At 42.1% G+C, this 15,087-nt stretch overlaps 1 protein-coding gene across 1 annotated transcript in view; it reads left to right on the top strand.

Moving 5' to 3' along the window:
* Positions 1-256: 256 nt before the first annotated feature.
* Positions 257-15,087, top strand: part of LOC124038564 (protein phosphatase 1H-like) — a 53,603-nt gene continuing 38,772 nt past the window's right edge. The window contains exons 1-2 of the mRNA XM_046354591.1: positions 257-890; positions 13,099-13,270. Of these exons, the coding sequence (XP_046210547.1) occupies positions 532-890; positions 13,099-13,270 (531 nt within the window). The 5' untranslated portion in view covers positions 257-531. The remainder of the gene's footprint in view (positions 891-13,098; positions 13,271-15,087) is intronic.

Here is a 15,087-nt window from a genome sequence, read left to right as displayed (position 1 = left end):
GAGTTTGGAAAACCCATTCCAAACCAATTTGGTGTGAAATACCCATCGTTTTCTGGTTAGGTTATTCCACTGCAGTTGACACATAGGCATAGTCCCTACTGTAATTGGAAGTTCTATTCTTATACACAAATGCGATAATTTGGACATGTCTGAGAAGGGCATGTGGGAGATAGAATGTGAAATAGAATGAACTGAAAATGCTTTGTCAGACAGAAAAGGAGACTGACTAGGCCACTCCAAAGAGGATGTATGTGTCAGCTGACTGCACTTACCCTATTTCGAGGGTATGAGCAAGGAGCACTTCAGAGGGCAAGCAAACGTTGGATTTGAAGTGACTAGCTTACAAGTAGGCGACTCCTTACATGCTTTTGTAGTGTACTCCTGGATAACAACGAGCCTAGCTTTGACCTACTACCTGACGTGCTGCTAATCGTTTAAACTGATCACAGCGCGATGGCTGTGCAACCAAATCCAGAAAACAACCGGTTTGTCACATGACTGTGCTTATCATGAGTTTGTTTCCGCGTCTGAATGAAAGAGAGAGAGAGGCGCATATCTGAACTGTTACGTTCCGCAAAAACGCCGCCGAGACAAGGTGAGATTCCGGGCAAGGGGACCCGCACATTTACCATCGCTCGGACACGCTGCGGCAAGAACATGCTCACACGGATGAAATCAGCTGTGGCCAATTTTATGGGAGGTATGATGACTGGCAGTTCAAACGTTGACCATTTCGGTGGCTCCGATTTACCGCTGAAATATCCGTACACAAGACCGGAGTTTCTGGGACTGTCACCGGATGAAATCGAGTGCTCGGCGGATCATATTTCTCGGCCGATCCTCATTCTGAAAGAGACGAAGAGGCTGCCATGGGCAACTGGTTATGCAGAGTAAGTATGCGTCCATCTTTAAGTCGTAGCAAGCTATAGTATCAGCAGCGTGTAAAGCGGTAGGTTTTAGCACGCTCCCTGGACCAGAGTCAGAAGCATAAACAATAATTATTGTGCGCCATTTATTTCCATGTGAATAGGCTATTCCAGGGATGGGCAACTCTCGTCCTCGGGGGCCCTGATAGTTGTCACACTTTTGCCTCAACCCCAGTTAACACACCTGATTCCAATTATCAACTAATCATCAGTTTAGAACGTAATTCCTTTTAATCAGCTGTTTTCTAGGGATGGGGGAAAAGGTGACAGCTCCCCGGCCCCGGAGGACTGAAGTAGCCCATCCCTGGGCTATACGGTCTGTCAGCATAGCCTCTAATTCAATTCAATTAAATTCAAGGGGGTTTATTGGAATGGGGAAACATGTTAACATTGCCAAAGCAAGTGAAGTAGATAATATACAAAAGTGAAATAAACAATAAAAATGAACAGTAAATATATATCTCACTAGTGGGTGCAAACGTCGCCCCTTGATGTATGAAACGCAAACAGAGATGAACACGGTTTCTATTTAGGCTACTAAATGACATTTGCATGGACATGTTGTTGTGACACAAGAACAACAACAGAGAGATGCTTTAGTATCCTATAGCATTTACCCATACCATACTTGCTGTCTGCTACACCACCTAGCCCTACAATATACTGTTGCATGCCATTGTGCATCATGGCTAAACTATTCTGATAGATATAGTGCAACTAGTTGTAGTTTCAGTACCATGAGTTAGGCCTACATGTGAGCTATAATGGCATTCAGTAGTTGCTTTGCCATGCTATACAACGCTGTGTCTGTCGGGGGATGATGGATTATCACTTCCTTTTACAGTTGTATTATTTATGCATGCCCCATTTCGAGTGCACAGGCAAATTCTATCATGGTGTTGTGGATAGTTCGAGGACATGGGTCTATAAACACTTTTCTTTGCACACGTTGTTAAACCACACTGTAAAAGCAACAGTTACTGCTGCAGGTTGCCTTGTGAAAAAGCTAACTTGTTCAGTGCTTCAATGAAGAGAGTAGTCTGTGCTGCTATATACATTTTTTTTTAATGAAACAAATCCTGAATATTTTTTGTTGTTGTGCTTTTTCAGATGCCAATGAAATGCTAATTGTGTGGAGGAGAAGGCATGGAGAATAACTTGAAAACACGTTATACCCATGTCATTCTTCTGAAGCAGTTCTATTTTTACATTGATTGGTGAAGGACACTGCATTTTCAGACCCACCTAAATGAGACATTATGTGTTCAGAGAGACACAGGTGTGGATTGTGCCAAGATGGGGAGTGGAAAAATGACTTTGAAGTCTGTTCTGTTCCCTGTCAGCCATTAAATACTTGTTTATTTTCCTCAAGCTTAATCTGTCCATCGATCCTCCTGAGTTTTCAGTTTCTTAGTCATTTCTCAGCTCTGGTAGAATGACATATCACATTGTGATAATAGGATACATTTAGCAATTTGCAGTACAAGTATACAGTGTGCAGGAAGAAGCGCTCTCGCTCTGCGTCTGTTGTTACAACTTTAACTCCCGTGTCCTGACGATGAACCCAATTTAGATGTGCAAATGCTTCTCCATCTCAAGTTGGATACTGGCACAAATTCACCTCAATGAGCATAACATTTTCTCCCAGTGCAGCAAAGTACAAGATACTGCCTAACATTTTACATTTGAGTCATTTAGCAGACACTCTTAACCCTAATTGCTATGAAGAAGTGCCTTGCTCGAGGGCACACCGACAGATTTGTCACCTAGTCGGCTCGGGGATTCGAACCAGTGACCTCTCGGATCTGCTGCACAGTGGTGATGTTGAAGATGGTCATGGTTTGAACTTTAAAGTAAAAAAAGGTTTTATATTGGGGCTGCTGTCTTCCTCCTAAACAAACACTAAAACACCTTCCAGTCTGCATTCCTCGACTGTTGAATGTTAACGGTGATATATCTGTGCATTCCCTCGGGTTTCCATCACAAGAATGAAAAAAGGACTAGCAGCCTATATTTGGACAACCATTCAGCACCTACTCAGCATGCATGCAGCACAGCCCTAGACTCTGAAAATAAAAGCAATCTAGTCCGTGTGAGGCTATGGCTGACATGCTTCTCCCAGCTGTCTGTGTAGGGATGGCACTGCTGTGGATTTGTCAACAGCTGGTTGACCAGCAGGCTCTGTTGTTGGGGTGAGATCTGTCCCCTCCCTCTCCTCTCAGCCAGCAGCCAGGCCCATATTAAGATGATGTGATCTCCACTGAGAACAGTGTCCCGTGCCAAGGAATCGCCCTCTTAACTGTGATAGAACATAGTCAGAGGCTGCGTTATAAGAGCTGGACTCGAGCTGTTGTATTTCACAGATTGGCGGTGGGTGGTGGAAGAATAGGCGTGGCACTACAACAATCCTTCCCTGACCTGGCCGCTTTACACACTTTCTCCCGGTCTGCTGTCCAGCCCTGTGAGCGCCAACATCTCAGAAGGGCAGAGAGTCCTGCTCTCTCTATGTCCCCACCTCTCTTTCTCTTACTCATGCTCCCCTCCGTAGGCCTACGAGACTACATTAAGTCTACCAGGCCCCTTTTTATACGACGATTGGAAGAGGATCAATACATCAGTCAATGTGTGTCTGTGTAGAATGAACACTGCTAATGTGATGACTGGAGGGTGGCAGACAGGCATATCTAAGTGAATGTCACAGAGAAGTACACACTTGGACAGTGGGCAATCACATGATGTAGTAGCACGTGTTTTGTCTTTTTATCTTGTAAGGGTGCCAGTAACAGGGTAACTTAGGATGGCCACAAGGAAATGAGTGGTTTCAGTTCATATTGTCGACCACACACAGGAACTGGATCAGTGTCATATGTTCTCTTCTCCTAATATGATGATTTGAATGTGATCACTCGCTTACGTTGGGTTAGAATGATTAATCAATTGTGCCTTTTTGTCATAAATAGATCCTGACAATGTAATCCGAATGTAAGAGATGGAACTTGACAACAAAAACAATGGAAAGGCCATGGAAACGCGTGTGGGAAAGATCCTGAATCGCCTCATTGCCCCCAGCAAAATGTGCTTACGTTTAGGCTTTTGTTTGTGTATTACACACTATGTTGAGGTGAAAACCGGGAGTGTAATGCTTTTCTGGATGTCAATCCCAGTTCATGTCATCATCACCAATCAACTGCATTACAGTTAAATGACTTCTACCACCACCGTTTTCTCTGCTACCAGCTTATATGAACGGGAGTTAGCAATTAGCAGTTGTTTCTTCTAAACCTGAAAAGGGACCACTTCTAAATCAGAGATGCGAAACTTCAGTCCTCGGGGCCTGATTGCTGTCACACGTTTGCCTTAGCTAACACACCTGACTTGAATAATCAACCAATCATGTTCTTCAGTTTAGAATGCAATTAGTTTAATCAGCTGTGTTTGCTAGGGATGTTGAAAAATTGACAGGCCCGAGTTTTTCAATCTTACACATTGAAAAACAACCAAATGTATCAAAATCTGACTTTATTAATTAGATTGTGGACCTGTTACAATACATCAATCAAGATGGATTTGACAAATATCCACTTTGTTAGATGAGATTTGTTGAATGTGCACCAATCCAGCGTATGCTTGAGCGGTATACCGTGTATACCGGGGTATTTGGAAATGGCCACAGGATGGTTTTTCAATACTAACTATTTCTTTGAAGTTTTTCAATAAATGTTCATATTTGTAGAGAGCAGGTGAAAATATTGATGTTTTTATATTGAAAGTAAACATTTTTATAACATTTTAATTTCTATAGAGTGATCAGAGGCGTGGCAACCACAGTTTTTTACATCACAGAAAATATATTAGTGCAACACATTTGGCAGAAAATAGCTTCATTTTCATCAGATGACAACTGAAGTGCAACGCTATTTAGCTGGCAGCCACAAGTAACTGAGCTTACAATGAACAACAAGGTATTTGTTGCAAAAACGATGCATGGCAATCATTAGGAACACTTTCTTAATATTGAGTTGCATCGTCAGAAAAGCCTCAAATCGTCGGGGCATTGACTCTACAAGATGTCAAGCATTTCACAGGCATGCCGGCCCATGTTGACTCCAATGCTTCCCACAGTTGTGTCAAGTTGGCTGTATGTCCATTGGGTGGTGGCACATTCTTGATACACACAGGAAACTGTTGTGTGAAAACCCCAGAAAGGTTGCAGTTCTTGGCACAAACTGCCTGGTACCTACTACCATACACTGTTCAAAGGAAATTCAATATTTTGTCTTGCCCATTCACCCTCTGAATGGCACACATACACAATCCATGTCTCAATTGTCTCGAGGCTTCAAAATCCTTCTTTTCCTTCGTCTCCTCCCCTCCATCTACACTGATTTGAAGTAGATTTTAACAAGTGACATCAATAATGGATCATAACTTTTTCCTGAATTCACCTGGTCAGTCTATCATGGAAAGAGCAGGTGTTTATCTTTCATTTAGAATCTGTAGAAACTATGAGAATAGAAAGGACTTTTGTGAAACAGCACAGTGTAAAAATATATGGCAGCTAGAAATGGATGGTCTTCAGAGACCGGTGGGAGGGGTTGAGGGTAGCTCAAGGCTGGGACTGGATGGTCTTCAGAGACCGGTGGGAGGGGTTGAGGGTAGCTCAAGGCTGGGACTGGATGGTCTTCAGAGACCGGTGGGAGGGGTTGAGGGTAGCTCAAGGCTGGGACTAAAAACAAACAAAAGATAACTAATGTCAAATATACTGTCCGTGAAATGTATGTAGAATGTATAAGCTGGAAGAGGAAACGGAATACAACGGAATGCCTTTCACATTTCACCCAACCCCTCTAGTTTACTCCAATTAGGGGATGGGTTTTAGTTTTAGGGGAAAATAATAGAGAAGGAGAATATATAAATGGGGGATTGGAAATGAGGCGGATGATTAAATAAGATTGTGGCTTCTTATCAATCTGCAATATTAAAGCTGATCTACCCCCCCCATTTTATTTTATTTTATATATATATATATATATATATATATATATATATATATATATATATATAAATACATTAAGAGCATGTGTTCTTAATGTTTTGTATACACAGGGTGTTTCCAATGTTTATCATAGCATTAATCCAGCTACATTTCCTAAGGTTTTAACGCGGCCCCTAAATTTAACTTGCTAGTTATTCATTCAGCCACTTACTCAGATAAGGAGACAAGGCATGGATTTGTTAGGGCGGTATGCAAATGGGAGGGGGTCTAGGGTTTCTGGGATAATGGTGTTGTGAGCCATGATCAGCCTTTCAAAGCACTTCATGGCTACAAATGTGAGTGCAATGGGTCGGTAGTCATTTAGGCAGGTTACCTTAGTGTTCGTGGGCACAGGCATTATGGTGGTCTGCTTAAAATATGTTGGTATTAGACTCGTACAGGGAGAGGTTGAAAATGTCAGTGAAGACACTTTCCAGTTGGTCAGCGCATGCTTACAGTACACATCCTGGTAATCCGTCTGGCCTTGCGGCCTTGTGAATGTTGATCTGTTTAAAGGACTTACTCACATCGACTGCGTAGAGCGAGATCACAAAATCCTCCGGAACAGCTGGTGCTCTCATGCATGTTTTAGTGTTATACCTCGTTTTTATCTTCTCTTCGTCTTGAAGCAAATGATGGGGATTTGGGCCTGTTCGCGGGAAAAGAGTAGGTCGTTCACGTCAGGCTCGTCAGACTCGTTAAAGGAAAAAAATGCTTCTGCCAGTTCGTGGTGAGTAATCCCTGTCCAGAAGTTAAGAGATGGTAGCAGCAGCCTAATGTTTAAAATAAGTTACAAAAACACACAAAAAAAAGCGAACATAAAAACGCAATCGGTTAGGAGCTCGTAAAACGTCAGCCATCTTCTCCGGCGCCACCGAACAAGAGGCTGTTCTCCATGCTCCTGTCCGGCAGGCGGTACCGGTGCATAAAGGCTAAGGCTCAGACCAACAGACACCTAAATAGTTTGTTTCCCTGGCCATAAGGCTGTTAAATGGCTAACAACTATTGCTCTCCCTCTCCTACAGTCTATCCACACTGACTGACTCTACCATACCCATCTACAGGTCTCTACCCACTCAGACACAACCTACACTGCTGCTAAAATTAATATTGGTTAGATGCATTCCTACCATTATGCTGCTGTCCAATGATTATTGATTGCCATTTACCATTCATTATTAACTATTTATCCTGCTACTGGTCACTATTAAGCCTGTTTACATGTACGCTACTTGTCAAAAGGTTTTATGACACCTACTCATTCAAACATTTTTTTCTTTCTTTATTTGTACTATTTTCTACATTGTAGAATAATAGTGAAGACATCAAATCTATGAAATAACACACATGGAATCATGTAGTAACCAAAACGTGTTTAACAAATCAAAATATATGGTGTTGTTGTGCTTTGCTGGTGACACTGTCTGTGATTTATTTAGGATTCAAGGCACACTTAACCAGCATAACTACCACAGCATTCTGCAGCGATACGCCATCCCATCTGGTTTGGACTTAGTGGGACTATCATTTGTTTTTCAACAGGACAATGACCCAACTCACCTCCAGGCTGTGTCAGGGCTATTTGAACAAGGAGAGTGATGGAGTGCTGCATCAGATGACCTGGCCTCCACAATCCCTCGACCTCAACCCAATTGAGATGGTTTGGGATGAGTTGGACCGCAGAGTGAAGGGAAAGCAACCAACAAGTGCTCAGCATATGTGGGAACTCCTTCAAGACTGTTGGAAAAGAATTCCAGGTGAAGTTGGTTGAGAGAATGCCAAGTGTGCAAAGCTGTCATCAAGGCAAAGAATGGCAATAATCTAAACTATTTTGATTTGTTAAACACTTTTTTTTGCTTACTACATGATTCCATATGTGTTATTTAATAGTTTTGATGTCTTCACTATTATTCTACAATGTAGAAAATACTAAAAAATAAAGAAAATGCTTGATTAAGTAGGTGTTCTAAAACTTTGGACTGGTAGTGTATATATTATCATTTACTATATTACCATGAATATTTATATTTTCTTGTTACTAGTCTCTTTTCAGCCCTGTTTATTTGTATATCCTACTGCCAGTTTATTTGTATTGTTATGTATAAACCCACCTCAACCTTTCCATTACCCCTGCACATTGCATAAAGAACCGGCACTGACCTGTTTATATACTTGCATTCTCATGTTTCTTTAATCGTATTATTATTATCTTTGCATTGATGGGGAAAGAGCTCTTAAAGTAAAAATATCACTACTGTTTTACACCTGTTGTATCCTGTGCACGTGGCGAATAAACTTGAAACTCTTCATCTCTTAGGCCAGTGCATGGTTGCCCATTCCGCTCAGATCAGAGATGAAAGACTTCTGAACGCTCAAGTGTAACACTTGTTGTGGTCGGGGTTCTGACTCCGGCTCAGACAGTCTGGGCTCAAACACAAAGTTATCACTCATTACCGTATCTTCTCTATTCCTTTATGGGAAACTCTGCTGAGGTGGATGTCAGTGCAATGCCAAACATGTCTGTCTGACAATAGGACAGTTTCTGGTTAATCTGATTTTCAGAATAAAGAAAGGTTAGGCCTGTTATTGCAAGTATCAGACCAGTGGCACTTTAATGAAGGTGTTGGGTGAGTTTCAATGTGGAACAGGTGTATGGTAATTTAGCAAACACTTAAACCCTACACTGTATATGACCCATACAATAATTAAACCATTGAGTCAAGCTCTGCTCACCAATTTAGCTATTCTAACCTAGTATCATGGGCTCTAACAACCTGGTAACTTGCCCAGTATGGTTTAAAATGGCACTGAAATAAAGGAATTGGATATTTGTTTCAGAGGTAGGATTAATATGTTAAGCCTAGTCTCTTACTCCTATACTGTTTGGTGCTCTTCACCTTTTTAAATTGGTAGCGCACCAGTGCTTACCAATGAAAACAGTTAATTGGAGCACTATCACTTCACTATGGGTACAGTGGGGCAAAAAAGTAGTTAGTCAGCCACCAATTGTGCAAGTTCTCCCACTTAAAAAGATGAGAGTGGCCTGTAATTTTCATCATAGGTATACTTCAACTATGACAGACAAAATTAGAAGAAAAAAAATCCAGAAAATCACATTGTAGGATTTTTAATGAATTTATTTGCAAATTATGGTGGAAAATAAGTATTTGGTCACCTACAAACAAGCAAGATTTCTGGCTCTCACAGACCTGTAACTTCTTCTTGAAGAGGCTCCTCTGTCCTCCACTCATTACCTGTATTAATGGCACCTGTTTGAACTTGTTATCAGTATAAAGTACACCTGTCCACAACCTCAAACAATCACACTCCAAACTCCACTATGGCCAAGACCAAAGAGCTGTCAAAGGACACCAGAAACAAAATTGTAGACCTGCACCAGGCTGGGAAGACTGAATCTGCAATAGGTAAGCAGCTTGGTTTGAAGAAATCAACTGTGGGAGCAATTATTAGGAAATGGAAGACATACAAGACCACTGATAATCTCCCTCGATCTGGGGCTCCACTCAAGACCTCACCCCGTGGGGTCAAAATGATCACAAGTGCGGTGAGCAAATATCCCAGAACTACACGGGGGGAGATAGTGAATGACCTGCAGAGAGCTGGGACCAAAGTAACAAAGCCTACCATCAGTAGCACACTACGCCGCCAGGGACTCAAATCCTGCAGTGCCAGGCGTGACCCCCTGCTTAAGCCAGTACATGTCCAGTTCCGTCTGAAGTTTGCTAGAGAGCATTTGGATGATCCAGAAGAAGATTGGGAGAATGTCATATGGTCAGATGAAACCAAAATATAACTTTTTGGTAAAAACTCAACTCATCGTGTTTGGAGGACAAAGAATGCTGAGTTGCATCCAAAGAACACCATACCTACTGTGAAGCATGGGGGTGGAAACATCATGCTTTGGGGCTGTTTTTCTGCAAAGGGACCAGGACGACTAATCCGTGTAAAGGAAAGAATGAATGGGGCCATGTATGTGAGATTTTGAGTGAAAACCTCCTTCCATCAGCAAGGGCATTGAAGATGAAACGTGGCTGGGTCTTTCAGCATGACAATGATCCCAAACACACCGCCCGGGCAACGAAGGAGTGGCTTCGTAAGAAGCATTTCAAGGTCCTGGAGTGGCCTAGCCAGTCTACAGATCTCAACCCCATAGAAAATCTTTGGAGGGAGTTGGAAGTCCGTGTTGCCCAGCAACAGCCCCAAAACATCACTGCTCTAGAGGAGATCTGCATGGAGGAATGGGCCAAAATACCAGCAACAGTGTGTGAAAACCTTGTGAAGACTTACAGACAACGTTTGACCTCTTGTCATTGCCAACAAAAGGGTATGTTTTATCTTTATTTAACCAGGCAAGTCAGTTAAGAACACATTCTTATTTTCAATGATGGCCTAGGAACAGTGGGTTAACTGCCTGTTCAGGGATAGAACAACAGATTTGTACCTTGTCAGCTCGGGGGTTTGAACTTGCAACCTTCCGGTTACTAGTCCAACGCTCTAACCACTAGGCTACCCTGCCACCCCATATAAGTATTAGGATAAACTTTTTTTATTGACCAAATACTTATTTTCCACCATAATTTGCAAATAAATTCATAAAAAATCCTACAATGTGATTGTCTGGATTTTTTTTCTAATTTTGTCTGTCATAGTTGAAGTGCACCTATGATGAAAATTACAGGCCTCATCTTTTTAAGTGGGAGAACTTGCACAATTGGTGGCTGACTAAATACTTTTTTGCCCCACTGTAAATCTATGGTAAATCTATGATTTGAGTCTATAGGGTCCTGGGAGATCTCCCATTTTGTAAAAGCCTTACAAGGAGATCAATTATCAGTGATCTGACTGTGTGAATTTCAGCTTCTCTTCCTGCCAATGTCCTGTTCTCTCTAGTGTGTCTGTACTCTGCTGGAGACTAGAGAGTGGAACCCTGCTTTGTCTCTCCTATCAGTCAGTTCATTATAACAAACCCTCAAGTACAGATTATGTAACAACTAATGTACATACCCTGGCATGAATGTTTTCATTGCCATTTGCAATGGAAGCCGAGGCTAGTGCATGTGAAAAATAAATGTTTGTATTTTGTGACACTGGAGTCTAGACTGGACAAAAGCAGACAAAATGTATCCATTAGTTCAGATTTCCCTGCGGCCCAGTCCTTCATGTACGAGGGAAATTATTTGACCAGGTCTTGTATATGTATGCATTTGGAAAGTATTTTCCACATTTTGTTATGTTACAGCCTTATTCTAAAATGGATTAAAAAACTTTTTTTTTCATCAATCTACACGCAATACCCCATAATGACAAAATGAAAAAAGGTTTTTAGAAATGTTTGCAAATTCATTAAAAATAAAAAAACAAATACTTTAAGTATTTAGACCTTTGAGACTCAATTGAGCACCGGTGCATCCTGTTTCCATTGGTCATCCTTGATGTTTCTACAACTTAGAGTCCACCTGTGGTAAATTCAATTGGACATGATTTGGAAAGGCACACACCAGTCTATAAGGTCCCACAGTTGTCAGTGCAAAAACCATGCTATTAGATCGAAGGAATTTTCCGTAGTGCTCCATTTTTCTTAGGATCCCCATTAGCTAATGCTGTAATGCTAGCTAATCTTCCTGGGGTCCATATCCAATTAACAAGACATTACAAACAACCACAAATCAATACTTCACAAACATTCAACAAGTAGACAATTAAAATTCCTGACAGGAAGCACATTTAACATTCAGTTGAGACTTTCTATTTCCTGTCCAGTCACATGGTCTATCGCATTAATGTTTTTTAATTTTTTTCTTGAAGCGAGGCACAGATCTGGGGAAGGGTACCAAAAAATGTCTGCAGCATTGAAGTTCCCCAAGAACACAGTGGCCTCCATCATTCTTAAATGGAAGATGTTTAGAACCACCAAGACTCTTCTTAGAGCAATCGGGGGAGAAGGGCCTTGGTCAGGGAGGTGACCAAGCTCCCAATGGTCACTCTGAGAGAGAGAGAGCTCCAGAGTTGCTCTGTGAGATGGGAGAACCTTCCACAAGGACAACCGTCTCTGCAGCACTCCACCAATCAGGCCTTTATGGTAGAGTGGCACGACGGAAGCCACTCCACAGTAAAAGGCACATGACAGCCCGCTTGGAGTTTTGAAAAATGGCACCTAAAGACTCTCAAACCATGAGAAACATGATTCTCTGATCTGATGAAACCACTCTTTGGCCTGAATGCCAAGCCTCACGTCTGGAGGAAACATGGCACCAGGCCTACAGTGAAGTATGGTGGTGGCAGTATCATGCTGTGGGGATGTCTTTCAGCGGCAGGGACCGAGAGTAGTCAGGATTGAGGGAAAGATGAACAGAGAAAAGTACAGAGAGCTCATTGCTGAAAACCTGCTCCAGAGCGCTCAGGACCACAGACTGGGTTGAAGGTTCACCTTCCAACAGGACAACGATCCTAAGCACACAGCCGTGACAATGCAGGAGTGGCTTCGGGGCTCTGAATGTTCTTGAGTGGCTCAGCCAGAGCACGGACTTGAATTCATTTGAACATCTCTGGAGAGGCCTGAACATAGCTATGCAGACCTGACAGAGCTAGAGGATCTGTAGTGAAGAATGGGAGAAACTCTCCAAATACAGGTGTGCCAAAGCTTGTAGCGTCATACCCAAGAAGACTTGACGCTGTCATCTCTGCCGAGGTTCTTCAACAAAGTACTGAGTAAAGGTTCTGAATACTTATATAAATGTGATATTTCAGTTTTTAAACCTGTTTTTGCTTTATTATTATGGGGTATTGTGTGTAGGTTGATGAGGAAAACAAGCACTTTAATCCATTTTAGGATAAGGCTGCAAAGTAACAATGTGGAAAAAGTCAAGGGGTCTGAATACTTTCCGTATGCACTGTATATGTTAGGGCAGCGTTTCTCAAACTCGAGGGGTGCATGTTTAGTTTTTTACCATATCAATACACAGCTGATTCAAGTAATCGAGGCTTAATGATGAGTTTGGGACATCCTGTAGTAGGGTGTCACAAACCACACATTGTTACATTGAAATCTGCTATACCTTTCCCACAGTGTGTCTGGTTCTGCTCCTCACATTCTTGTGCTCTTCTCTCCCTCTACAGGGTGATCAATGCTGGGAAGAGCCTTCTGAATGAGGACCAGGCATGCTGTGAGGTGGTGGTGGTGAAGAGGAGACCCAGTGCTGGGGGAAACTCCACCCCCAACATGACCGCCACCACACGAAGGAGGTCCTCCCTGCCCAATGGAGAGGGACTGGGGCTCAGAGAGGATGCTGTGAGTACCCCCCCCCCCACACTCCAGACCTTAACTCCTTGCCCCCCCCTCCTCCATTCTGTCACATCAGGACCTGTCGACTCTTCTCTTCCCTCACATCAGTCATAGTCTGTTCCCCAGCACGGCCTATAAGCCTGGTAAACGAGTGTCAGGCTACAGTACTTAGTAGGCTACAGTACTGCCTTTCAGCTACTCTAGTAGTCACCAACCTAACACTTATTCCCCAGCCTCACATCCGTCACAGGGTTCTATTTTCGTCTGCCGTTATGGCGGCGCCAGAGTCAAATGCACTTTAGTTTGCAATTTTGTCATGTAAAAACTGTCTCACTGGCATTTTCCAGCCCTAATGCCAGGTTTGGCAATTTACCTGTCTAACATCAGCAGGCTTGCGCTCAGATGAGAGGGGTGGAAATATTTGAGTTGTGTCCTTAAAAACATGATCCAAAAATCTAATTTTAGGCCGTGCTGGTAGGGATATTTAAGACCAACCAAAAGCTGGTTTTAGCGGTAACACAGTTGGTTATGGCATGAATTTGACAATGGAAACAGTCTATCCAGCTGTGACGCACACTGCCCATATGCACATGGAACCAGATCTGATTTGGTGCCTGTATACATCGTATTTGGAAACAGGAAACACTTTCCCCCCTACGTTTTTACCATTTTTATTTGATTAAAAACTAAGCGTAACCTCCCCTCTCAATGAAGGCTGTTTTATTTTTTGTCCTGCCCAATGTTATCAAGTAGGCTAGTCAAGACTGTTGATAAAGTGTTTGGCTCGTGAGACTGCTTGAAAATAAATCTTAATCACCAAATCTTTATTAAAATATCAATTTTTAGCGGAGCAAAACAGTGAGCTGACCTTCCCTTTTAATCTATGCATTGTAGGCAGGCCCACTTTATTGTAGCCATGCTTTGGATGTGCTTAAAGCCCCTCCTTGATGTAGGCTACATGTGTCCAATGCCCATCACGAAACGAGAGACGTGAATACTGGTGAACCTCATAACAATTTTTGGTTTTCCGTTTCACATTTTTAAAACCCAAGCCCTCCCATAGTGTACCCTTACCCTAGGCCTTCTACAACGAAGGCTGGTTCAACAGCAATGTGTTGTCTTTTTTATTTTTATGCTGGTGATTTTGATATATCATTACATTTCACATGTATTTATTGTTTGCTTGTTTTTCATAGAATTGTATTAAACCCAAACTTACTAGAATGATTCACTGTCCTGGTTTTGTGACGAGAATGTCCATGGGACGCATGTAATGCAACTTCTGAAGAAGTGTGAATGCGATCTGTAAGATGGTTCCAATATGTATATAAAACATGTATATTTAGGAGCAGTATAACGGTGAGTGGACATTCTCCCTTTTGTCTTTTATATTGGTTCTTTGTCCAGCTACTGTGAAAGGTTTAGATGTGTGTAAAACCCTCCATAGTCTGCGTTGTTTTAATATGATATGCCCACAGGAAGCGATTATGGTGCCGCAAGTTGTTTTGATTAGAATTTCTCGCTCTTTTTTGGGGGGGTGAATTTAATCTTGCTTATTGATCAACGTTTGGCATGTCCGTGCTCAGCCATAATGCAATTTACAGTAGGCCTAGCCCCTATATCAGTGTGAATACTATGTATATATTTCCACACTGAAGCCATGCATTACTTACAACGTGGGCTGCAAACAGGTTCAAGTTAACATATTTAGCAAAGATTTGACTAAATGTTATTTTGTTTCTGGAAGCTGTATTGACGAACTATAACGGACTAACATGGGAATTGGAGTTTGTGAAAATGTGAAAATATGAAATATCCTTTAT

The sequence above is a fragment of the Oncorhynchus gorbuscha genome, linkage group LG01 (assembly GCF_021184085.1).
Source record: "Oncorhynchus gorbuscha isolate QuinsamMale2020 ecotype Even-year linkage group LG01, OgorEven_v1.0, whole genome shotgun sequence".
NCBI classification, from domain to species: domain Eukaryota; kingdom Metazoa; phylum Chordata; class Actinopteri; order Salmoniformes; family Salmonidae; genus Oncorhynchus; species Oncorhynchus gorbuscha.
The sequence above is the reverse complement of the archived record's forward strand: the minus strand, read 5'-3'. Positions and strand labels throughout refer to the sequence as shown.